Source organism: Micromonas commoda, chromosome 9, assembly GCF_000090985.2.
Source record: "Micromonas commoda chromosome 9, complete sequence".
Classification (NCBI taxonomy): Eukaryota; Viridiplantae; Chlorophyta; class Mamiellophyceae; order Mamiellales; family Mamiellaceae; genus Micromonas; species Micromonas commoda.
The window spans coordinates 1,144,004-1,164,923 of record NC_013046.1 but is presented as its reverse complement, the minus strand read 5'-3'; the positions used below and the strand labels follow the sequence as shown (position 1 = coordinate 1,164,923).

Here is a 20,920-nt window from a genome sequence, read left to right as displayed (position 1 = left end):
TCTCCTGCTCGTCGTACGACTGCTGGGAGAGGTACACGCCGTTCTTCTCTCGCGTCGCGGTGAGATCCGCGGTGAGGCGCTCAATCTCCTTCTGCAGATCTTTCAGCAGCGCGTTTTTGGTCACCCTCTGGTTAATCTCGGGCTTGTTCTTGATGCTCTTGGCGCGGTGCGCGTACTCGAGCGTCTGGAGCGTCTCCTCCGCCGAGTGCGCCGCCGGGGACACCGTGGCGATGATGCAAGTCTTGCTCTTCCCACCGAGCGCGTCGCGAAGCAGCCGGGTGAGCTTCGAGTCCCTGTACGGCACGTGGCCGCCGCCCGCAACGAGCGCGGCGATGACGCGGCCCAACGTCAGGAGCGACTTGTTGATCTCGCCGGCTTCCCTCGCGCGCTTGTCCACGGCGCCCGACCGAGAGATGTTCTCGGACCCCGCGAGGTCGACGAGGTTGAGCTTGCCGCACCGGATGACGTCCTCGCCGTCGGGGGTGGACTCCTTGGTGTGCACGGTGACGCTAAAGACGGAGTGCGACCGAGACGATTGCTTGTTCATCAGCGTCTCCGCGGTGCGACGTTTCGCGCTTCCCCGCCTGATGTGGTCGAAGATCTCCTCGGGGTTGGCCACCGCGACCTCCTCCAGTCCCTTCACCGCGACGCCGCCTTTTCCGTCCTCCATCAAAGGATGCTTCGGGGCTTTGGCGTTGGCAGCCTCAACGGTGCCCTCGACGAGGTCCGACACGGCCAGCAGATCGGTGATTTCTTCGTTGTAGAGCTCCAAGAACGTGCACTTGACGCTGTGCTCCACGCCTTTGGCCTTCAGGTGCGCGAATATGTGCGACATGGCCCGCGGGATGACGCCCGCGTTGCTGGGCATCGAATCGGCGAATGAGTCTGAGGATGCGTCGTCCCAGTCGTGGTAACCCTCCATCGTGTGCGTCTTGCCCGTGCCCGTCTGTCCGTACGCGAAGATGGTGCAGTTGAATCCCTCGAGCACCTCCTCGACGACGGGCCTCACCGCGTCGTCGTAGATGTCTTCCTGCGTGGCGTGCGCGCCGAACACCTGGTCGAAGTTGTAGGTGCGGTCGACCTGCTTGTCGCCCTTCACGGTTTGCGTAATCGACACCTCGCGCAGCGCGTCGCGGGTGTTGACGACGGAGCGCTCGTTCTCCGACTGCTCCTCCGCGTTCATGGGTCTGCGCATTGGGTGTGAGGTGATGGTTCAGGGCGATGTATCGGCGCGATACGCGGGATATATCGCGTGGATGGGGCGGCGAGTCGGGGTCGCGGAGGGAGTTTTTTCCGTGGCATGAATGGGTCTCTCGGGCCGAAACGCAAGATGGGCGGGCGGTGACGCACCGGCATCGGAGGATGACCTTGACGTTGGCCTCGTTCTGCGATGGCGCATCCTTTGCGCTGCGCTTAGACGGCGCCGCGCTGTTGGGGCGGCTGGATGCCATGGCGAGCCTATCGCGCGCTCGTCAGTGGCCCCGGGCGCTCCGGAACCAGCTGTTGTTTCCCCCTTCGACTTGCGAACCGTTGGATGAGCCGATTGCTGGGTCGTTTACATGGGCCATTTGCAGTGAATGTATGTCTAAAAAGGACTTGTAATTTTCTATTTGACGCGACGGTGTACAGTGTTATGGTAAGGTTCTGTAATTGATTCCGCTCGTGACAAGATTTTCGTTGAAATGCACGTGGGACCCTCTTCGGCCAAGGAAAGGACGACGACGCCCCACACACCGGGCAGGGTCGATCGGGCGCCATGGAGGACTGGGCGAAGCGCGGGGACGGCAACGGCGTGGTCGCCAACCTCGCGCGACGCGTCACCGCCGCGAAGCAAACCGGCGGCGCCGCGCGCAAGCTCACCATCAAGCCCTTCAAGGAGAGGCCCAAGCTCCCCGCCGACTTCGAGGAGGACTCCTGGCGCATGCTCTCCAACGCCGTGGACGCGGTCCACCAGAAGCGGCCGGTGAGCGAATCCTTCGAGACGCTGTATCGCCGCGTCGAGGACGTGTGCCTCCACAAGCTCGGCGCGGGGCTCTACGCCCGGCTGCGCGCGTCGTGCGAGTCGCACGTCAGGGAGAGGGTGGCGACGCTGCGGGGCAGGGACGGCGCCGAAGATCCGGTCGCTTTCCTCAACCGGGTGGACGACGTGTGGGGAGATCACTGCGACGCCACGCTCACGATCCGAAGCGTGTTCCTCTACCTGGACCGCACGCACGTCGCGCACCAGGGCGGGAGCGGCGAGGGCGCATCCGGGGCGAACACCTCCGCCGTTGGGACGTCCTCCCGACCCGAGGGGGATCGATCGTCGTCGTCGTCGTCCGTCGAGTCCGTCCGATCGCTCTGGGACATGGGCCTGGCGCTGTTCCGCGCGTCCCTCGCGGACGACACCGCGAGACGCGGGACGGACGGCGGCGCGCCCCACGGCGACGACGTCCTCGGCAAGGCGACGCGCGGCTTGCTCGCGCTGGTGGAGAGGGAGAGGGGCGGCGAGGCGGTGGATCGCGGCAAGGTGAAGCGACTGACGCGAGCGTATCGCGCGCTCGGAGTCTACGCCGATCGCTTCGAGAGGCAGTTCTTGGACGCCACCCGCGCATTCTACCGCGCCGAGGGGACGTCGTTCGCGAGAAACGGCGACGTGGGCGAGTACCTGGCGCACTGCGAGACGAGGCTCGACGAGGAGCAGCGGCGGTGCGACGACTACCTCGAGTCCGGTACTCGCCGGGCGCTCGTTCAGTGCGTCGAGAAGGAGCTGGTCGATCGCCACGTGTCATGGATCGTGGACAACGGGTTCGACGCCATGATGGACAAGTCCGACGTTATAGGTTTGCGGAGGATGCACGCGCTGTTGCGAAGGGTGGATGGGGGTCTGGACAAGCTGAGAGTCGCGTTCGGCGCGGCGGTTCGTCAAAGGGGCGTTTCAATCGTCAAAGACGAGGATAACGACAGGGACATGGTCACGAAACTGCTCGAGCTGAAGCGCAAGGCGGACGAGGTGGCGGAGGAGTCGTTCGGCGGCGACGAGGCGTTCAACGCGGTCGTCAAGGAGTCGTTCGAGTCGTTCGTGAACCAGCGGCAGAACAGGCCGGCGGAGCTCATCGCCAAGCACATCGACGTCAAGCTGCGGGGCGCGGGTAAGGGCGAGACGGAGGACGAACTGGAGCACAGTTTGGACAGGGCGATGGCGCTGTTTCGGCACATTCAGGGCAAGGACGTGTTCGAGGCGTTTTACAAGAAGGACCTCGCCAAGCGTCTGCTTCTGGGTAAGTCGGCGAGCAACGACGCGGAGAAGAGCATGATCTCGCGGCTCAAAGCCGAGTGCGGGTCGCAGTTCACCACGAAGCTCGAGGGAATGTTCAAGGACGTGGACATCTCGAGGGACGTGATGCGATCGTTCAGGAGCGACTCCGAGCGGTTCGCAAAGGTTGAAGCCGCGGGAGTCGAGCTCTACGTCAACGTGCTCACCGCCGGGTACTGGCCCACGTATCCAACGGTTGAGGTGTCGTTACCCCCCGAGATGGACGCCCTACAGGGTTTGTTCCGCGATCACTACCTCGGTAAACACGGCGGCAGGAGGTTGGTGTGGCAGAACTCGCTCGGGCACTGCGTGTTGCGCGCGGAGTTTCCAAAGTGCGGCGTCAAGGAGCTCGCCGTTTCGCTCTTCCAGGCGGTTGTGTGTCTGCTGTTCAACGGCGCCGGACCCGACGGGCGCTTGACGTTTGAGGAAATCCGCGCGGCGAGCGGGATCGAGGACAAAGAGCTGAGACGCACGCTGCAGTCGCTGGCGTGCGGCAAGGTTCGCGTGTTGGTCAAGGAACCGAAGGGCAGGGACGTGGAGGATGGCGACTCGTTCTCGATCAACGAACAGTTCAACGAGCGCCTGTACCGCGTCAAGGTTAACTCCATACAGCTCAAGGAGACGAAGGAGGAGAACGCGGCGACGAACGAACGGGTGTTCCAGGATCGCCAGTACCAGATCGACGCGGCGATCGTTCGAATCATGAAGACCCGCAAGACCCTGTCGCACCAGCTGCTCATCGCCGAGCTTCTCGCGCAGGTCAAGTTCCCGGCTCGGCCGACGGATCTCAAGAAGCGAATTGAGAGCTTGATCGACAGGGAGTACCTCGAGCGCGACCGCGCCAACGCGCAGGTGTACAACTACCTCGCCTAGCCGCCGTTCGAGCTCGAGCGTTTCTCCCTCCGAGGACTAGGTCGCGTTTAGGATCGCGTTTTAACACCCCTTATATCGCGTGGGCATCGTTTCGTTTTATTACACCGGATCTTAGCTATTCTCAGCTCCCGCCCACCTGGAACCTCGGCGCACCCGCCGCGGGATCCGCCGCGCTCCGCATGCTGCCCGAACCCGCGCCGCCCATCACCCTCTTCGCCGGGCCGAACCCGCCGCCGGTACCCCTCGGCCACGCCGTCGACGCCAGGTACCCCAACAACACCTGAAACGCGCAAAAAGCGAGTGAGACGCCGTTCATGAAGACGTCGATCTTCAGCACGTAGGTGGCGGAGAACATCGCCCACAGGTGGTACGCGACGATGGGTGCGGCGAGTAGGATGGACGCGTACATCGTGAGGTGGTGCGTTCCTCGGTTCGCCTTGTTCAGCAACGACAGCCTGGGCCACTCGAAGATGATGAAGACAAAGAGAAACGCAAACTCGATTGACCACACGGATTCGTAGTCCCGCTTCTGGTAATCGTACTTTGGGTACGGCATCTTGATGCCCTTCCATATCATGATGGCGAACGTGAAGAGCACGAACGTGACGTCCCAGCAGATGCCGAAGTAGTAGTAGTACTGCAGGGACACGCTCGTGAGCAGCGGGGTCTTGCGGCCGGACGCGGTTGGACGGGGAGCAGCCATGCGCTGCGCCGCCGCAGCCATGCCGCGGTTGAAGAACGAAAGCGCGCCGCCCCCGCCCGCGTTCCCCTGCGCGCCGTCGGACGCGCCGCTCGCGTTGCCCTGTTGCTGGTTGTAGAACCTTCGCGGTGACTGGGCGTTCGCGTCGGACCCGTCGCCAGCTGTGCCGCCGCCGATGCGAAACACGGGGGGAGGCGCGTTGGGATCTCGCTCCGCCGGCTTGGGCAGCTCTCGCGGGTCCGAGTCTCTCGGGACGCGGTTCGGGTCGGGCTGCGGCTGGTCCTGCTGTTGGCCCGGGAACATCTGGCCGCGCTGCGCGCCGCCGCGCCGACCAAAGGACTGCTGCTGCTGCTGCTGCTGCGCCTGTGCGCCGAAGGTTGGCATGGCTTGCTCGCGCGAGCCCGCCTGGAAGTTCCTCTGCGCCTGGGGCGACCGAGGGAACGAGGGCATGAAGCGAGCGGCTCCCTGGGGCTGCTGCTGCGGAGGGGGCTGACCGTATCCGCCCTGGGGCTGGAATCCACCCTGCTGAGGCGCCTGCTGCGCGGGCTGTTGGCCGTAGCCTCCGTAGGCTCCCTGCGCCTGCTGAGGAGGGGCTTGACCGCCAATCGTGAATCTCGGCGCGCCACCAACCCCGGGCTGCTGCTGCTGCTGCTGCTGCTGCATGGCGCCGCCGACGGAGAACGCGGGCGCACCTCCGCCGGGGTTGAACGGCTGAACCGCGTCGTTTCCGCGCGACCCGCCCCACATCTCGACGGTCCAGCGGCGCCTTCGCAAAGTAAACAACGGCTCTCGCGCAACGGTTGAATTTATTTTATGTTTTCAGTTGCGACCGACCGGAACGCGAGCCGAAAAAGCTGATGAGGAGGCGAGGTTTTGAACTGTCGTCAGAGCGAGCGCCGCGCGCGTCATCCGTCGCGACGATGGCGGGATGGGACGAAGGAAACGTGTACTACACGGACCTGGGCGACGGCGACGGGCGCCCGGGGCGGGACGGCGAGGGCGTCACCCCGGGGCAGGCGAGGCGGAAGTTTGCCGATTTCCTGAGAAACTTCAGGAGCGAGCCCACCGCGGAGTACCCCGACGGTCGCCTCGTGTACCGCGATAAGCTCGACCAGGACACGCCGCCGCGGGACGTGACCGTGCTCCTGGACGACATCATAGGTGAGCGATTCGCGCGAGGGAGGACCCGCATCGCGCGCGTGCGCGCGATGCGGCGACGCACTCGCGAGTCGTCGACCCGCCCGCGTTCAAATCCCGTTGGCACCCATCGTCGCCTCCCATCGTTCGTGGCCAGATCGCGCCCGCCCGCCCGTCCCCGTCTCGCACCGCCGCTCAACCCCGCACCACCGACCAACGTCCCGATACCCGATACCCACCCGCAGCGCACGACCCGGAGCTCGCCAAGGAGGTCCGCAACCAACCGGACATTTACATACCCTGCCTGGAGCACGCCGCGGTTGCCGTGGTCGAGTCCCTTCGCAACGAGGCTGGGCTCAACCCGCAGAAGGATGCGCTCGTCACGGGCGTCGGCGGTTCCAAGGACATGTTCGACAAGCTCGAGATCCAGGTGCACCTCGTCTCGGACGAGACCCCGGCGTCGGTCAGGTCGCTGAACAGCGCGCACGTCAGCAAGCTCGTGTACATCCCGGGCATCGTCATCGCCGCCGCCAAGGCCAAGACCAAGGCGACCCGCCTGTGCCTCCAGTGCCGATCGTGTCGATCGCTCAAGTACATGGACCTCAAGCCCGGTTTCGGAGGGATGGCCCAGCCCCCGCGGCGGTGCGAGGCGAACGGCACGGTCGCCAGCAGCGACCCCGCCGCAAACGCCGCCGCGGACCAGAACGGCGCGCCCATCGGCGCCCCGGGCGGCACCGACTGCGGCCTCGATCCCTACGTCCCCATGGCGGACAAGTCCAAATTCTGCGACGTGCAGACGTTAAAGCTCCAGGAGAACCCGGAGGACGTGCCCGCGGGGGAGATGCCGAGGCACATGATCCTCCACGTCGAGCGCACCATGGTCCAGCGCATCACCCCGGGCACGCGCGTCAAGGTCATGGGCGTCTACACCCTGTCCAGGGGCATGGGTAAGGCTGGTGGTTCCAAGCGAGGCCGGGACGAGTCTTCGACCATCTCGACGCCGTATATTCGAGTGGTCGGCATGACGGAGGAGAGCGAGGGCGCGAGGGGCGACGCGCACTTCACCGACGCGGAACACACCGAGTTCAAGGCTTTCGCGGCGAGGCCCTTCAAGGAGGTCATCGGCGACATCCGGTCGAGGATCGCCCCCGCAATCTTCGGCGCGGACGACATCAAAGCTGCCGTGGCGTCGCTCCTCTTTTCGGGTTCGAGAAAAACCACGCAAGACGGGGCAAAGTTGAGGGGCGACGTCAACGTCCTGTTGATGGGCGATCCGTCCACCGCCAAGTCGCAGTTCCTCAAGTTCGTCGAGAAGACTGCGCCCATCTGCGTGTACACCTCCGGGAAAGGGTCCTCCGCGGCGGGTTTAACGGCGTCCGTGGTGAGGGACTCGGACGGCGGGTTCATGTTGGAAGGTGGCGCGATGGTTTTGGCCGACGGAGGTTGCGTGTGCATCGACGAGTTCGATAAGATGCGCGACGAGGACCGCGTCGCGATCCACGAGGCGATGGAGCAGCAGACGATCTCCATCGCCAAGGCTGGCATCACCACGGTGCTCAACAGCAGAGCCGCGGTGCTGGCGGCGGCGAACCCCCCTTCGGTGCGTCACCCATCGGCGTTCGTTTTGGTTTTTTGGTTTTTTGGTTTTTTGGTTTTTTGGTTCTTCGGCGAGGGTTCGCCAAACGTCCGATATTTCCCCCGCCGACTCGGCCGATGACGAGACGATATCGATTGCAGTGTCATCCGAGGTTCGCCCCTGACGACGCTGTGTCGACCGCGCGGTCGCGATACACATCCGAGGCCGAGCGACCGGTCACGCCCCCGCCTGACTTTTCCCCCAACTTACATAATCTCCCCCCAATCAATCAATCAATCAATCACAGGGCCGTTACGACGACCTCAAGACGGCGCAGGAGAACATCGACCTTCAGACCACCATCCTGTCCCGTTTCGACCTCATCTTCATCGTCCGGGACGAGCGACTGTACGAGCGGGACCTCGCCATCGCCGACCACGTCCTCGGCATCCACGCCGGGCACGGCGGCGAGATCGGCGACGACGGGTCCATCGTCCCCGTCGGCCAGGACAAGAACCCGGAAGCCGAACGACAGGTCAAGTTCCTCAAGCGTTACGTCGAGTACTGCCGCGCGACGTGCTCCCCAAGGCTCGTGCCCACCTCCGCGAAGCTCCTCGAGGACCAGTACGTGCGGTACAGGCAGGAGATGCGCGATCGCGCGAAGAAGGGCGGCGCGCCCGCGGTGCCAATCACGGTGCGACAGCTGGAGGCCATCACGCGTGTCAGCGAATCGCTGGCGAAGATGACTTTGCAGAAGCACGTCACCGAGGAGCACGTGCAGGAGGCGCTCCGGCTGTTCGAGGTGTCCACGATCGACGCCGCGAGGTCGGGCGTCGCGGACATGGTCGTGCTGACGCCGGAGCAACGGGAGGAGCTCATGCTGGTGGAGACGCAGATCAAGCAGAAGCTCGCCATCGGCGCCACCGCGTCGAAGCGTCACCTCGTGGAGGACCTCGGGAGGCTCGGGGTGAACGAGTGGGCGGTGATGCGCGCGTTGATGATCATGAGCCAGCGCGGGGAGATTCAGGAGCGCGCGGAGGGGAGGAGGGTGACGAGGGTGCACTGAGAGCGCGCGGGGGGGAGGAGGGTGACGAGTGTCGATTTTCAAACAAGTGATCCCCACAAACTTTTTGGCGTGAAGTCGTCTCGAGAGGGTTTCATCACAACGCGCGACGCATCGCGACGCCGCCGCACATGTTCTCCCTCGCCGCATCCCCCGCGCTCGCGCGCGCCCCCGCCGGCGCGTGCCGCCTCGCCGCGACGCCCCCGCCGGCGCGCGCCGTCTCCGCCGCTCCCCGTCCCAAGGCGGTCCGACCGCTCCCCCGATCGGTGGTGATCTCGCGCGCCGACGACACCGTCGAGGGCATCCCGGTCTCCGGCCCCGGCGCGCAACCCGATCCCGCGGACCTCAAGCAGGTGGTCGACGCCGCCGAACGCGTCCCGGCGAACATCACGCAGGACGACTTCACCGCCTTCTACGGCATCCTCCAGGCGCAATCCGCGGAGGAGGCGGCGGGCAAGGTGACCGAGCTGGTCGACTCCGGGCGCCTCACCGAGGGCGTTGTGGAGGCTGCGCTGACGACGCTCACCAAGGCTGAGCAGAAGGGAGAACCCGATGAGGTCATCCAGACGCTGCGCGCGGTGTTCGAGTACCTCCTCGAGGCCTACGCGTACGTCTCCGCGCCCCCTTCGCTCGACGCCGTCGACGACGTCGTCCGAAGGCTCGGCGACATGGAGCAGCTCAAGGAGAAGGACGAGATGAAGATGTCCGACGAGCAGTTCGAGGACAACGCGGTCAAAGAGGCGGCGGCGTCGGCGGAGATCACCCTCGAACAGTTCCGTACCGACGTGAACAAGTTTCTGGCGTCCATGGAGGAGCAAGACGCGGGGTTCGAGGACCAGGTGAAGCAACTCCTGTCGCAACCCGGGCAAGACACCCCGGAACAACGCGAACAGCTGGACCAGATGCGCGAGATGAGGAAGGGCGCCAAGGAACAGATGGCGAGGGTGAGCGGCATACTGGGGCGGTGCATCGCCGCGTGAGTGGTGACGGCGCGAGTGTGATATAGACGATGCGCGTGCGTGGTGGTGAGCGCGGGTGTTATGTACGCGTGCGCGTGAGAAGGGAGGGTGGGCGCTGTGTAAGAATTGGGGGTTGGCGGCGCGGGTATTGTTGTCGTGGTGACGGAGGGGCGGCGAAGGGCGCCGGACCTCGCGGCGAGGGACGTTTTGGAAATGAAGAGCTCGAAATCGGAGCGAGTGTCGCGTTTCGTCATCCGTCGACTCTACAGAGCTTGCACCGAGAGCGCCGACGACCGTGCTCGCAGATTCCAGACCCGCCACACTCCTTGCACCCATAGCGCTGACGACCGTGCTCGCAGATTCCAGACCCACCGCACTCCTTGCACCCATAGCGCTGACGACCGTGCTCGCAGATTGAGCCCCCAGCGCACCCCTTGCATCTGGTACGCTGACGACCGTGCTCGCAGATTCCTGACCCACCGCACTCCTTGCATGTAGAGCGTATACGACCGTGCTCGCAGATTTGAGACCCACCGCACTCCTTGCAGTATCTGCGCTCACGACCGTGCCCGCAGATTTGAGACCCACCGCACTCCTTGCACTGAGAGCGCTGACGACCGTGCTCGCAGATTGCAACCCCACCGCACTCCTTGCACTGAGAGCGCCGACGGCCGTGCTCGCAGATTGATGCACCACCGCACTCCTTGCACTGAGAGCGTATACGACCGTGCTCGCAGAATGAGGCCCCACGGCACTCCTGGCACCGAGAGCGCCTCTTCCCGTGCGGACAAGCGCTGCACACCTTGCAGTTCGACCGATACTTCACCCCGTGCTCGCACGGCCCCTTCGTGCGAGGGGCTCTCTTCCGCTTCGTCCCCTGCTTCGACGCGTCCTCTCCCCCACTCTCCGTGTCCTCGACTTCACCATACTCGTCGAGGGTCACTCTCACGTTCGGCCGCCAAATCGTCGTCTTCACATCCGCCTCGGGTGCCCGACCGCCGCCCCTCGTCGACATGGCCTCCAGACATCCGCCCCGGCGTCGCGTATTGACATCTCGCCCATCCTCGAGACCAAAAAATAACGCAACTGTCTTTTTGTCGTGTCCGTGACTGGCTGAGTCGACCAATCAGCGACGAGCGTGCAGGCAGAATCTCACTTGGCAGATCTTGACATTGGCTCTCACCCTCTGGGACGCCGATCGGGGGTGCCACACAGCGAAGCGCCCAGCCTTCGTCCAGTCACACCCGTCTCAAAGACAGACATCATGGCCGCTTTCACCGTCGGCATGTCCGGTGCGCACGCCCCCCGATCCCCCGTTCGAACCAAGACGCGCATCCGTCCCACGCGGCGACGCGAAGGCACCACCGTCGAAATTCGCCCTAACCCTGTAGTAACATCGGTCGATCGATATCCATTCCGACGACGCTCGACTGACCCGAGCTCGCTCCCGTCCCCGCAGCCGCCGCCTCCAGGACCCTCTCCTTCAAGTCCCGCGCCGGATCCAAGCAGCTCCGCGCCGCCAAGCCCGTCATGCGCGCCGCCGTCCGCGCCAAGCCCGCGCGCGCCGACCTCGACCCCGACAACATCAGCGTCCTCGTCGCGGGAGGATCGGGCGTCGCCATGGACGTCGTCCGCCAGCTCAAGGACGCGGGGACGTGGGTGACCGTGTTCCAGCGCAAGGAGGACGACCGGGCGGAGATCGAGAAGATGGGCGCCTTCCTCTCCAAGGGAGACGCGCTCGACAAGGCCACCGTCAAGAAGGCTTACGACATGGTGAGAGCGCGTTTCTATCCCAAACAGATATCCGTCCCGGTACACAGTGTTTTTGGCAGCCAAACCGCCGCGACCCGTCCGACTGAACCGCCGAGCCCGATCGATTTCCACAGGTTGAGGAGTACGACGCCGTCGTGTCCACCATCGGCGGCACCCCCGCGGACCCCAAGGCGGACTCCGAGGGCAACATCAATCTCATCGAGGCCGCCGTCGCCAAGGGCAAGGAGCAGGGCCGAATGCCCAAGTTCGTGCTCGTCACCTCCATCGGCACCGGCGACAGCCAGGGCGCGCCGCCGCCGCAGGTCTACGAGGCCCTCAAGCCCGTGCTCCTCGAGAAGGTGAAGGCCGAGGATAAGCTCAAGGAGCTGGCGGAGGCGAACGGCATGGAGTTCTGCATCGTCCGACCGGGCGGGCTCAAGTCCGAGCCCGCCACCGGCACCGGCGTCCTCACCGAAGATGTCAACATCTGCGGCGCCATCCACCGCGCAGACGTCGCGTCCCTGGTGGTGAAGTGCGTGCTCAAGGACAGCGCCAGCGGGAAGGTGCTGTCGTGCGTGGACAAGGAGCAGCTCTTCGACCAGCCCGCCTTCGAGGAGTTCGCGCTCTGATCCATCGGCGGCGAGCGAAGAGGGGTTGACGTTATATAAGATTTTTGGCGAAGGCGTCGAGCTGAGAGGTTGATTTTTTAACGACAGTCGTTAAGCGTATTAATGACCCGCGTGATATTAACGACCCCCCTCCTCCGCACCCCGTCGACGCCTATTCCCTATGATACGTAAGTCACGGCAACCGCACGTACTCGCCGACCTTGATGTTGTTGGCCCTCGCCGCGAGTTCGGGGTTGAGTCGCTCGACGACGCCCGGGTCCACCCCGTGCTGCACCGCGATGCGATACAGGCAGTCACCCTCCTTCACCACGTACCCTCCCGGCACGGGGCCCAGGTCCGCGACGGCGTCGGCCGTTTTCAGTAACGCACCGTTCGTCGTCGTCGTGGGCGCGGCGCCGATGGGCGCGTGCGCGGAGAGCGGCGGCGGGGGCAGCGGTCGCGGCGGCGGCCCCTGGGACCTGTGCGGTTTTGGATGCGAGTGCGATCGGTCCGAGTGTGGCGGGGTGGCGGGTATGCGGTGGGGCTTGGGCCGGGAGGAGGCGGACGCGGAGCCGGCGCGCGATCGAAAGCCGTTGCCGTCGCGCTGGTCGCGCTCGATCTTAGCCTGCGTTGGCGGGTCGATCGAGTCGGGAGGGGTTTGGGGAGTCAGCGCGGAGTTTAGGACGTCGCGTCTCGTTTGGTGGCGCGAAGGCGGAGGGCGGGAAAGAAATAAATGGGCGGGGCGGTGGCCCGGGGGGGGACGCGCGCGCGGGGGTCGAGTCGCGCGAACGCCGACGCGAACGCCGCCGACGCCCCGGGTCGAGCCATCGACGCGATCGGTGGGGCTCGTGGAGCGGGGGGGCGCACCAGGATCGCGATGGCAACGACCGCCGAGCCCGCCATTATCGTCCGGAGGATGCTGCCGAACAGCGTGGGCCCCTCCTCATCCTCGCTGTCGTAGGATGAGTACGACGCGACGCTGCCCGGCCCGCGTCGCGGGGTGCGCGACCCGGACCTGTTGTAGTCGCGGTAGTAGTCGCGCGGGGAGGGGCTTCCTCTGCGCGGCATGTTCGGCGGCGAACGTTACGCGCCGGCGGATTGAATGAGAGTTTCAAGAGAATTTCCAGGTTGTCATATCAACCGAGTTTTTGATCACGTCGCGGCGCACGGGAGCGGCGGCGTCGGGCGGCGCCTGTCGAACCTCGCGCGAATCGAGGCCGGTCGGGAGAACATGTCGGTGAGCACGGTGTCGCTCGCGGCGCCGCCGCATCGCTCGGTCGCCTCGTTCGCACCCTCCCGCCGCGGCACACGCCCGCTCTCGCCCGCGAGAAGAACCAACAACGCCCGACGACGACGCGCGTCCATCGCCCTCGCCTCGCAGAAGAGGGCCTTCATGGATCTCGAGATCGAGGGCCAACCCGCGGGCAGGCTCACGTTCAACCTCCGCCCCGACCTGTGCCCCAAGACGGTGGCCAACTTTCTCGCGCTGTGCACCGGCGCAAACGCGGGCGTCGACCCGAAGCTGACGTACAAAGGGTGCTCGTTCGAGCCGTACTCGGGCAAGTACACCTACACGTGCAAGGGCAACGGCAAGCACGTGTACGGCGGCGTCGGCAAATTCGTGGAGAGGGACGCGATGAGCGCCACGCGAAACGGCACCCCGGGCGCCGGCGGCGGAGTGTACTACGGCGAGCCCGTGGACCTGACGGAAGACGAGAGGAGCGTCGTGCTCGTCGTGCCGATCTCGGGACCGGGGTTCGGGTCGAGCCGATTCGCGGTGGTCAGGGTGGGCGAGTCCCCTGGTTCGCTGAAGCAGCGGCTGCTCACGAATACCATGGTCATCGGGCGGTGCGTGGACGAGACGAGTTGGGAGACTCTGCGGCTCATGACCGTCGCGGACGGCAGGGCGAAGATCGTCGACTGCGGCGAGTGCTGACGAGCGCAAAGCGTCAACGATCGTGAAAGCGGACGCCCCGCCGCGGGGGTCTCATTCTTTACAGTAGTACAGAGCCTCCGTCGCCGCTCGCACCTCTCTCTCCGTTTGTCCCATCCTACGCGGCGGCGCGTCGACCATCCGTCGGTACCCGCCGCGTCTCCCCCCCGCCCCGCCCACCCGCTAAATCCCCGCCTAAGTAGTTGTCGACTAAGAGTTTTTGAGGTTGCGCTCGCCTTCATCCGCCAACCTCCCGTGCTCACGCGGCGCCCGCCCCTTCCCCCCTGTACCACTCCGGGACGAGCCTCGCGCGCATCTCCGGCGTGCACGCCCTCAACTCGTCCTCGGTGAAGTCGAACAGCGGCGGCAGAGGTTTCCCGTCCGGGGTCCTCGCCGCGGGATCCCTTAAGTCGTCGAAGTAGCGGTGGCAGCAAATCTCCAACCCCCCGAACCGCACGTCGGGCGAGTACACGAGCAGGTGGGAGATGAGGTCCAACGCCTCGTCTTTCAAACGCTTGTGAAAGACTTTGCTCCACGGGTGCGCCTTGATCTGCGGAAACTTAAACTCGGTGTAGTTGGGGTTCATCGAGTGAATCTCCTCTCGCGTGGGCGTCCCGAGGACTTTGATGATCTCGACCAACTGATCGACGCCAGATTCGCCCGGGAACAGCGGCTGGCCCAGGAGCAGCTCAGCCATGACGCACCCCAGGGACCATATGTCGATGGCGGTGGTGTACTCCGTGGCGCCGAAGATGAGCTCGGGGGCGCGGTAGTATCGCGAGCAGATGTAGGAGATGTTGGGCTCCGTCCTGACGAGAATCTTCGCGCTGCCAAAGTCGCAGAGCTTGAGCTGGTGCGTCCGCGTGTCCACCAGCAGGTTCTGGGGCTTGATGTCGCGGTGACAAACCCCGCCGCTGTGGATGTTGGCCAGCGCCCTGGCCATCTGGTACGTGTACAGCTTCACCAGCACGTCAGGCATCCGTTGCGCCGACTTCGAGTACATCTTGCTCAGCCGGTACACGGTATCCGGCACAAACTCGAGCACGAGGTTCAGGTACACCTCCTCCTTCTCGTTCGTGCTGTAGAAGCAGTGCTTCAGGCGGACGATGTTCGGGTGGTCCAGGACGCGCATGATCTGCAGCTCGCGGTTCTTGAAACGCTTATCCTGCAGCACCTTCTTGATCGCGACGACGTCCCCAGTCTCCACGCACGTCGCCTGGAACACCACGCCGAAGGACCCGTTGCCGACAACCTTGACAGTCTCGTAAGATTTGCGCGGCGCGCTCGCGTTGCTCGGAACGCCGGTGGTGACGGTGTGACCGCTCTCGTTCGGGTTTCCGTCTATGTGGATAGCCTCGTAAACCTGGCGATGAACGGCGGGGAATGATGGCGGGGTGAGCGGGCGTCGAGGGAGGAAGCGAGGGAGAGGAAGCTGGGCGGGGGCGGGCGGGATGATTGTATTTCGCGCGGGGGTTGGGTTTGCGGTGACGACGACGATTTTGGGGGGATGACTGACCTCCTCCCTGGCGCTCTCCTCGCTCCTGTCGCGAAGTTTCATCGCCTGCATGTCCTGCGCCGCCTTATCCGCCATCGTCCCCGGCGACCCGCGCCGTGAACCGTTCGACCTAGACGAGCCCTGCGCGTTGCAAAGGGAGGCGGGGGGTCGCGCGCGTCAGGGAAAAAGGACACGCTTACGTGGAATCATGCGCACTGGGGAACCAACCAACGGGCAAAAAACGCGAGAGGGAAAAAGCGCGTCGTTGCAGGCGACCGGCGAGGGCGCTTCCGGGGATGATGCGAGCCCCTTGGACCGCATCGCGTCGCGGTAGGACCCCGATACGACTGCGGAGATGCCGCGGAGGCGGGCAAACCCGCGACGCGTTCGTTCGGACGCCCGGGCCGCGTCGCCCCTCCCCGTCGTCAACCCCGCCATTTCCAAACCGAAAAAAAACCAAACCAAAAGCGAAGTGCCGTGTGGTGCAGCATCGGTCGCGGGCGGAAACTCCGCCGAGTCGCGGGTCGCCGGGACGCGCGGAGACGACGCATCGCCGCATCGTCTCCAACGCGGTGTCCGGGCGACGCGCGCGGCGTACCGAGGGTTCGGATACCGTCGCGCGCGCGTCCCCGCGGTCACCTCCCCGGAGCGCACCGCGCTAAACCTCGGCGGTTTTTCGCTTCCCCGAACTCAATTTGGCGCCGTCTCGGTGGTCGAACCTTCGCCGTTCAGCGCGTCGGGCGCCTGATTAGTCCCCTTGTGCGTCCCCGCCCGATCACTCGAGGCTGTGCGGGTGTCGTCGCGAGACGGCGCGAAGTCCAGACGCGTTCTCGCGCCGCGTTGAGCGCGCGCGTTTCCGGTTGCCTGACGCGCCGCTTCGAACGATGGCCAAAAAGCCAACCGCGAGTTCAAATTTTGTTTGTGTCGTCCCGAGGGAGACTTCGGCCGGACTGTTGATTTGGCCGGACTCTCTTCTCACTGCCAAACTGTCTAACTTTTAATCACAAACTGACGGAAAGATCAAACCCACAACGTATACGAGTCATTTTGTCGTGGCGTCGCGGGCGCGTGTCGGGCGCTGCACTCCTCGGGGCGCGGGGAGGGATGCCGTCGATCTGGCGGCCGAATGTGAGAGTGTCCCTCGACGAGGACGGTGAAGTCGAGGACACGGAGCGAGGTGGAGAGGAGGCGACGAAGCAGGGGACGAAGCGGAAGAGAGCCCCTCCCACGAAGGGGCCATGCGAGCACGGGGTGAAGCCTCGGTCGCGGTGCAAGGTGTGCGGTGCTTGTCCGCACGGTCGTCAGCGCTCTCACTGCAAGGAGTGCGGCGGGTCGCAAATCTGCGAGCACGGTCGTCAGCGCTCTTCATGCAAGGAGTGCGGCGGGTCGCAAATCTGCGAGCACGGTCGTCAGCGCTCCTACTGCAAGGAGTGCGGTGGGTCTCAAATCTGCGAGCACGGTCGTCAGCGCTCTCTGTGCAAGGAGTGCGGTGGGTCGCAAATCTGCGAGCACGGTCGTGAGCGGTCTAAGTGCAAGGAGTGCGGTGGGGGGTCAATCTGCGAGCACGGTCGTCAGCGCTCTCAGTGCAAGGAGTGCGGTGGTGCGTCAATCTGCGAGCACGGTCGTGAGCGGTCTAAGTGCAAGGAGTGTGGTGGGGGCTCAATCTGCGAGCACGGTCGTGAGCGCAGATACTGCAAGGAGTGCGGTGGGGGGTCGATCTGCGAGCACGGTCGTCAGCGCTCTTACTGCAAGGAGTGCGGCGGGTCTCAAATCTGCGAGCACGGCCTTCGGCGCTCTCGGTGCAAGGAATGTCGCGCGGTGAAGAGTGAAACATGATCCCGCCGCCGCGGTTCGGTACTGCTGGTAAACAATCGATTGAAACGGATTCTCAAACGCTCATAGGACGTCGAGCCGAGAGTCCGCGTCGTCGAAGAACGGGTCCTCCCACGTCTCCCACCCGAACCTCACTTCCCCGTCTCGCGCCGGCCTATCGTCCAGCCACTCCGCCACGTTCCTCAGCGCCGCCTCCGACGCGGCTCGCGTCGGCGTGGGCAGCGTGCTCTGCCACGTCGCGGCGCCGTACCCCGGGTGCCCTCTGGGCGCGCGAAGCATGGTGGCGCGGTTGCGCAGCGACACGTCAAAGACGCTCGCGGGCTGCTCCCACGGCTGGCCGTCCGCCTGCACGGGAAGCGTGCGCTTGGTCTCCAGTCGGACGTGCCTCGCCTGGCATATGCGAACGGGCCTGTCCGTGCCCCACGACAGCTGACCGAGGTGCAGGGCGCCGTAGACGACGACGACGTCGACGAGGCCATCCGCCTTGCGCGATTTTCCAAAGCTTCGCTGAAGCCGCGCCGCCGCTCTCTTCGCCTTGCGCCTGCGCCACACCGCGCGAACCTTCTCGCGCACGCTGAGCTTCTTGGGCTTCTCCTTAAACTCGTCGTCCAAACCGTCACCGGTGGGGTTCGAACCCGGGCCGATGTTCTTACTCAAATCCCACCGCTCCTCCGTCGAGTCGCCGTATCCGCCTGAGAGCCACGAGCCGAGCCAGTTGCGAAACCGCCCGCGCTTGCCCTTCTCCCACATCTTCACCCCTGTTAAAAAAAACCACGTCAGTCTAATTGCCCATACGAAAATGAAAATAAACTCACCGCCCGCGTAGGAGTTGATGTTGAGTAAGATGACCCCCTCCGCGTCGCGGGGTAAGTCAACCTCCTCGCCGTCCGCGATGACCCTCACCTGCTCGCGCAGATCCCTGTGCGAGTGAAACACGAAATCGTACGCCCCGAATAAACCGTACATGAGCTTGTTGGACGCGGCGCTGAAAAACATGCGCGGGTTGGCGTCCCTCGCCCTGTGGAACTTGAGCGCCGCCGCGGCGTCCACGCCGACGCCGAGGTAGTTCTGGAAGATCACGGAACCCTCTTGGCCGAAGGGTTCCACGCCGGGAGTGAGGGCCTCTGAACGTCGTTCGATCTTGCACTCCCATCGGTCGAGGAGCGCTGGCTCCGCCGTCTTGAGCGCCTTTGAGAGTCTCTTCACGAGCGCGTCGTCGTACCGCCCGCCCCAGCCGAAGACCCTGGCGAGGTCGTTGCCGGTGCCGAGGGGTAAGATGCCCACTGGGGGTTTGTGCTCGATCTGGCGTTATTGGGAATGGATCGGGACGAGACGGATTTGGTCAGCGAGGGTCTTTCCGGGGGATCCAATCGCGAATGAAAACGTGGTCGTTTCCGAGAGCGGGCGAAGGGATTAATTGCGCCACGGGGCGGCTTCTCACCTCGGTGAGTTCCTCGAGCGCTTGCAGCACCCAGGCGACCGTCCCATCGCCGCCGCACACGAGCACGCGCAGATCCGGCACCTTACCCACGTACTCCTTCAACGCCGGCGTCGGCGACGCCCCGGGCATCGTCAGGTCAACGCACGCCAGCGCGTTGAGATCTTTGCGGGCGATAAGCGATTCCCTCAGCGCCTCGCCCCGCCTCCCGCCGCTCTTGCCGTTGACGAAGACGAGCAGCGGGGGCCACTGGCCGGTCTGGCCGATGTCGGACGGCACCGCGTTCGTGGTCTCCGGGACGTCCAAGGGAGCCGCGTCGTCGTCGTCGTTTTTGGACGACGACGCCGGGGACTCGAGCGAGACGGCGCGGTGGAACGACGGACCGCGGGTCCCGAGGCGGGCCGAGGCGGGAGATTGCGACGGGGAGTCCTCGCGCGCGCGCGAGGTTACCCTCAACGCGCGGGCGCGGCGACGCGCGGGGCGCGATGGAACGGCACGGGGTGCCGCCGAGACGGTGGCGGCGGCGAGGACGCTCATGGTTCGCGCCTTCGCGCCGCGTGAAGTGCCGTGACGGAAAGGTGGAGCGGGGGAAACTGCCTTTTACACTCCTTTTACAGTCAGCATTCCCCTTTTTCGTGAAGGGAGATCTTTTCAGAGATCTTTTCTGTGACACGTCGGCACGAAATATCGATTTATACGCCCCGGCGCTGACGAACCGAGTGCGAACCGGTTAGAGGTAAATTCAGCGTTTCATGTTAACGGATATCCCGTCGTGGTCAGGTAGGATCAGGACTGCTTGGAAGAAGGTATTCTGAATTTCAAGCCCTTCCGACACATCACAAGCCTCGATGCAGGCCCGGGCGCGTTCTGTCCATGTCCGCGACTAGGGTCTGCTTTACGGGCACGTGCCCCCGAGCATCTCCCGGAGGCACCAGGCGTTTGAATCGGCGCAATCGGCAGAGCAAGCGAGGAAGTTTCGCTCGTGCTTCAACATCGACAACTGACATCGCCGAATGGTTGGTCGCCAACGGAGGCGAGTGCTCTGCGGTTCGCGCGGGCGTCGGTTCCCGCGGCCGAGGTCTGTTCGCCGCGCGGAACTTACGAGCGGGCGAGTCAATTGTCAGGATCCCCTTGAAAGCATGCATCACCGATATCGCCTCACCAAATCCCTATCCGGGTTGCCCGTACAGCGTCACGCTCGCCGCGGCGATCCTGACCGAGAGGGACGCCGGCTCATCGTCGCGATGGGCGCAGTACGTCGCCAGCCTTCCCAAAGAGGTGGTCGGTTACGCCAACTGTGACGAAGCGCTCGTCGGCGATGAGGATGTCATCCGTGCTGCCGTCGGCGGCGACGACGCCTTGGTTGACGAGCTTCAGACGTACGCCTCGCTCGTCATCGGTTCTCACGCGGCAATCGTTCAGCGGGGCTGGAACTCCAGGGATTGGACATGGGCGATGTCTCAGGTGCACAGCAGGACTTTTCGGGTCGATCTGGAAGTTCCCGCGGCGCATGGAGCGAGAGTCGGTAACGACGGGAATCGAGAACGCACAGTTCGGCTGCTCGCGCCGTTCGCCGACCTCCTCAACCACGACAGCGACCAAAACGAGGTGTGCTGCGAGTGGGGCGTGGAACAACGCGCGGTCGGGAACGAGCTCGGTTCAGACTTGTCGAACGGAGTCGATTTCGTCGTCAAGGCGTCTAGGGATATTCAAGAGGGGAGCGAGGCGCTCGTGTCGTACGGCGAGCGGTCGGATCCTCACTTCTTCATGTACTACGGTTTCCTCCCGAAGATAAACCCGTTTAACCGTGCGCCGTTGTTTCGCACGCTGCGGGAGGCTTCGCGATGGTACGCGCGACTGTGCGGAGACCCGAATGAAAACGATGAGGCTCGCGTGCGAACGAGAGCTGACGTAGTCGCAGAGATTGATCCAATTGATGGGGACGTCGGAGGAGTGTGTGGGATTGTGGACGGCGCGGCGGCGGCGACGGCGAGGGAGGCGGCTGCCCTCGAAGTGGGCGAGAATGCCACAGTCGACGACAGACTCTTGAGGTTGTTTCATGTTTTGAGCGGAGAGGAAGAAGTCGCCGTCGCGGCGGCACGCGTTCGCGCCGCTGAAGTTCTCAGCGCGATGAACGAGGTCGACGCGAGTCGAGACGAACCATCTTCAGAGGCTGACGCGCTCGCGGCAAGTTTTAGAGAACGCCGCCGAGCTTTGCTACGCGACGTCGTGTAATATGTTTGTGTCATCACATGTGA

The 20,920-nt window shown here is 64.6% G+C and overlaps 12 protein-coding genes across 12 annotated transcripts; 6 read left to right on the top strand and 6 right to left on the bottom strand.

Moving 5' to 3' along the window:
• Positions 1 to 120: 120 nt before the first annotated feature.
• MICPUN_85360 (predicted protein) lies at positions 121 to 1,195 on the bottom strand (the record flags this gene model as incomplete). The annotated part of the gene is made up of 1 exon (XM_002504372.1): positions 121 to 1,195. A coding segment is annotated over one exon (1,075 nt), but the record flags the coding sequence as incomplete, so codon positions are not given.
• Positions 1,196 to 1,756: 561 nt separating this feature from the next.
• Positions 1,757 to 4,168, top strand: MICPUN_84769 (predicted protein; the record flags this gene model as incomplete). Its single annotated transcript, XM_002504697.1, has 2 exons — positions 1,757 to 2,215; positions 2,294 to 4,168. The coding sequence occupies 2 exons, from the start codon at positions 1,757 to 1,759 to the stop codon at positions 4,166 to 4,168; spliced, it is 2,334 nt and encodes a 777-aa protein (XP_002504743.1).
• Positions 4,169 to 4,289: 121 nt separating this feature from the next.
• Positions 4,290 to 5,615, bottom strand: MICPUN_50670 (predicted protein; the record flags this gene model as incomplete). Its single annotated transcript, XM_002504371.1, has 1 exon — positions 4,290 to 5,615. The coding sequence occupies one exon, from the start codon at positions 5,613 to 5,615 to the stop codon at positions 4,290 to 4,292; it is 1,326 nt and encodes a 441-aa protein (XP_002504417.1).
• A 173-nt stretch (positions 5,616 to 5,788) lies between these two features.
• Positions 5,789 to 8,647, top strand: MICPUN_84917 (predicted protein; the record flags this gene model as incomplete). The annotated part of the gene is made up of 4 exons (XM_002504696.1): positions 5,789 to 6,029; positions 6,251 to 6,666; positions 6,709 to 7,605; positions 7,889 to 8,647. 4 exons carry the CDS (start codon positions 5,789 to 5,791, stop codon positions 8,645 to 8,647), a joined length of 2,313 nt encoding a protein of 770 aa, XP_002504742.1.
• Positions 8,648 to 8,775: 128 nt separating this feature from the next.
• Positions 8,776 to 9,624, top strand: MICPUN_61613 (predicted protein; the record flags this gene model as incomplete). Its single annotated transcript, XM_002504695.1, has 1 exon — positions 8,776 to 9,624. One exon carries the CDS (start codon positions 8,776 to 8,778, stop codon positions 9,622 to 9,624), a length of 849 nt encoding a protein of 282 aa, XP_002504741.1.
• Positions 9,625 to 9,853: 229 nt separating this feature from the next.
• Positions 9,854 to 10,618, bottom strand: MICPUN_61612 (predicted protein; the record flags this gene model as incomplete). Its single annotated transcript, XM_002504370.1, has 1 exon — positions 9,854 to 10,618. The coding sequence occupies one exon, from the start codon at positions 10,616 to 10,618 to the stop codon at positions 9,854 to 9,856; it is 765 nt and encodes a 254-aa protein (XP_002504416.1).
• A 515-nt stretch (positions 10,619 to 11,133) lies between these two features.
• MICPUN_85241 (predicted protein) lies at positions 11,134 to 11,984 on the top strand (the record flags this gene model as incomplete). Its single annotated transcript, XM_002504694.1, has 2 exons — positions 11,134 to 11,376; positions 11,496 to 11,984. 2 exons carry the CDS (start codon positions 11,134 to 11,136, stop codon positions 11,982 to 11,984), a joined length of 732 nt encoding a protein of 243 aa, XP_002504740.1.
• A 172-nt stretch (positions 11,985 to 12,156) lies between these two features.
• MICPUN_61610 (predicted protein) lies at positions 12,157 to 13,031 on the bottom strand (the record flags this gene model as incomplete). Its single annotated transcript, XM_002504369.1, has 2 exons — positions 12,157 to 12,588; positions 12,831 to 13,031. 2 exons carry the CDS (start codon positions 13,029 to 13,031, stop codon positions 12,157 to 12,159), a joined length of 633 nt encoding a protein of 210 aa, XP_002504415.1.
• A 237-nt stretch (positions 13,032 to 13,268) lies between these two features.
• On the bottom strand, positions 13,269 to 16,240 carry GSK3 (glycogen synthase kinase 3). The gene is made up of 3 exons (XM_002504368.1): positions 16,111 to 16,240; positions 15,413 to 15,532; positions 13,269 to 15,259 (listed from the first exon to the last, which is right to left on the bottom strand). Exons 2-3 carry the CDS (start codon positions 15,485 to 15,487, stop codon positions 14,156 to 14,158), a joined length of 1,179 nt encoding a protein of 392 aa, XP_002504414.1. The 5' UTR covers positions 15,488 to 15,532; positions 16,111 to 16,240; the 3' UTR covers positions 13,269 to 14,155.
• A 255-nt stretch (positions 16,241 to 16,495) lies between these two features.
• Positions 16,496 to 17,227, top strand: MICPUN_97905 (predicted protein; the record flags this gene model as incomplete). The annotated part of the gene is made up of 1 exon (XM_002504693.1): positions 16,496 to 17,227. The coding sequence occupies one exon, from the start codon at positions 16,496 to 16,498 to the stop codon at positions 17,225 to 17,227; it is 732 nt and encodes a 243-aa protein (XP_002504739.1).
• Positions 17,228 to 17,250: 23 nt separating this feature from the next.
• Positions 17,251 to 19,199, bottom strand: MICPUN_50666 (predicted protein; the record flags this gene model as incomplete). The annotated part of the gene is made up of 2 exons (XM_002504367.1): positions 17,251 to 18,526; positions 18,666 to 19,199. The coding sequence occupies 2 exons, from the start codon at positions 19,197 to 19,199 to the stop codon at positions 17,288 to 17,290; spliced, it is 1,773 nt and encodes a 590-aa protein (XP_002504413.1). The 3' UTR covers positions 17,251 to 17,287.
• Positions 19,200 to 19,513: 314 nt separating this feature from the next.
• Positions 19,514 to 20,912, top strand: MICPUN_108948 (predicted protein). The gene has a single exon (XM_002504692.1). It carries the CDS (start codon positions 19,536 to 19,538, stop codon positions 20,895 to 20,897), a length of 1,362 nt encoding a protein of 453 aa, XP_002504738.1. The 5' UTR covers positions 19,514 to 19,535; the 3' UTR covers positions 20,898 to 20,912.
• The last annotated feature ends 8 nt before the right edge of the window (positions 20,913 to 20,920 follow it).

What these genes read in the sequence shown, in the direction of transcription:
- GSK3 (XM_002504368.1), bottom strand. Translation starts at nt 15,487, where the DNA reads ATGGCGGATAAGGCGGCGCAGGACATGCAGGCGATGAAACTTCGCGAC. An exon ending in AGGAGAGCGCCAGGGAGGAG is followed by an intron (nt 15,260 to 15,412) that starts GTCAGTCATCCC and finishes GTTCATCGCCAG; the next exon opens with GTTTACGAGGCTATCCACAT.
- MICPUN_108948 (XM_002504692.1), top strand. Translation starts at nt 19,536, where the DNA reads ATGTCCGCGACTAGGGTCTGCTTTACGGGCACGTGCCCCCGAGCATCT.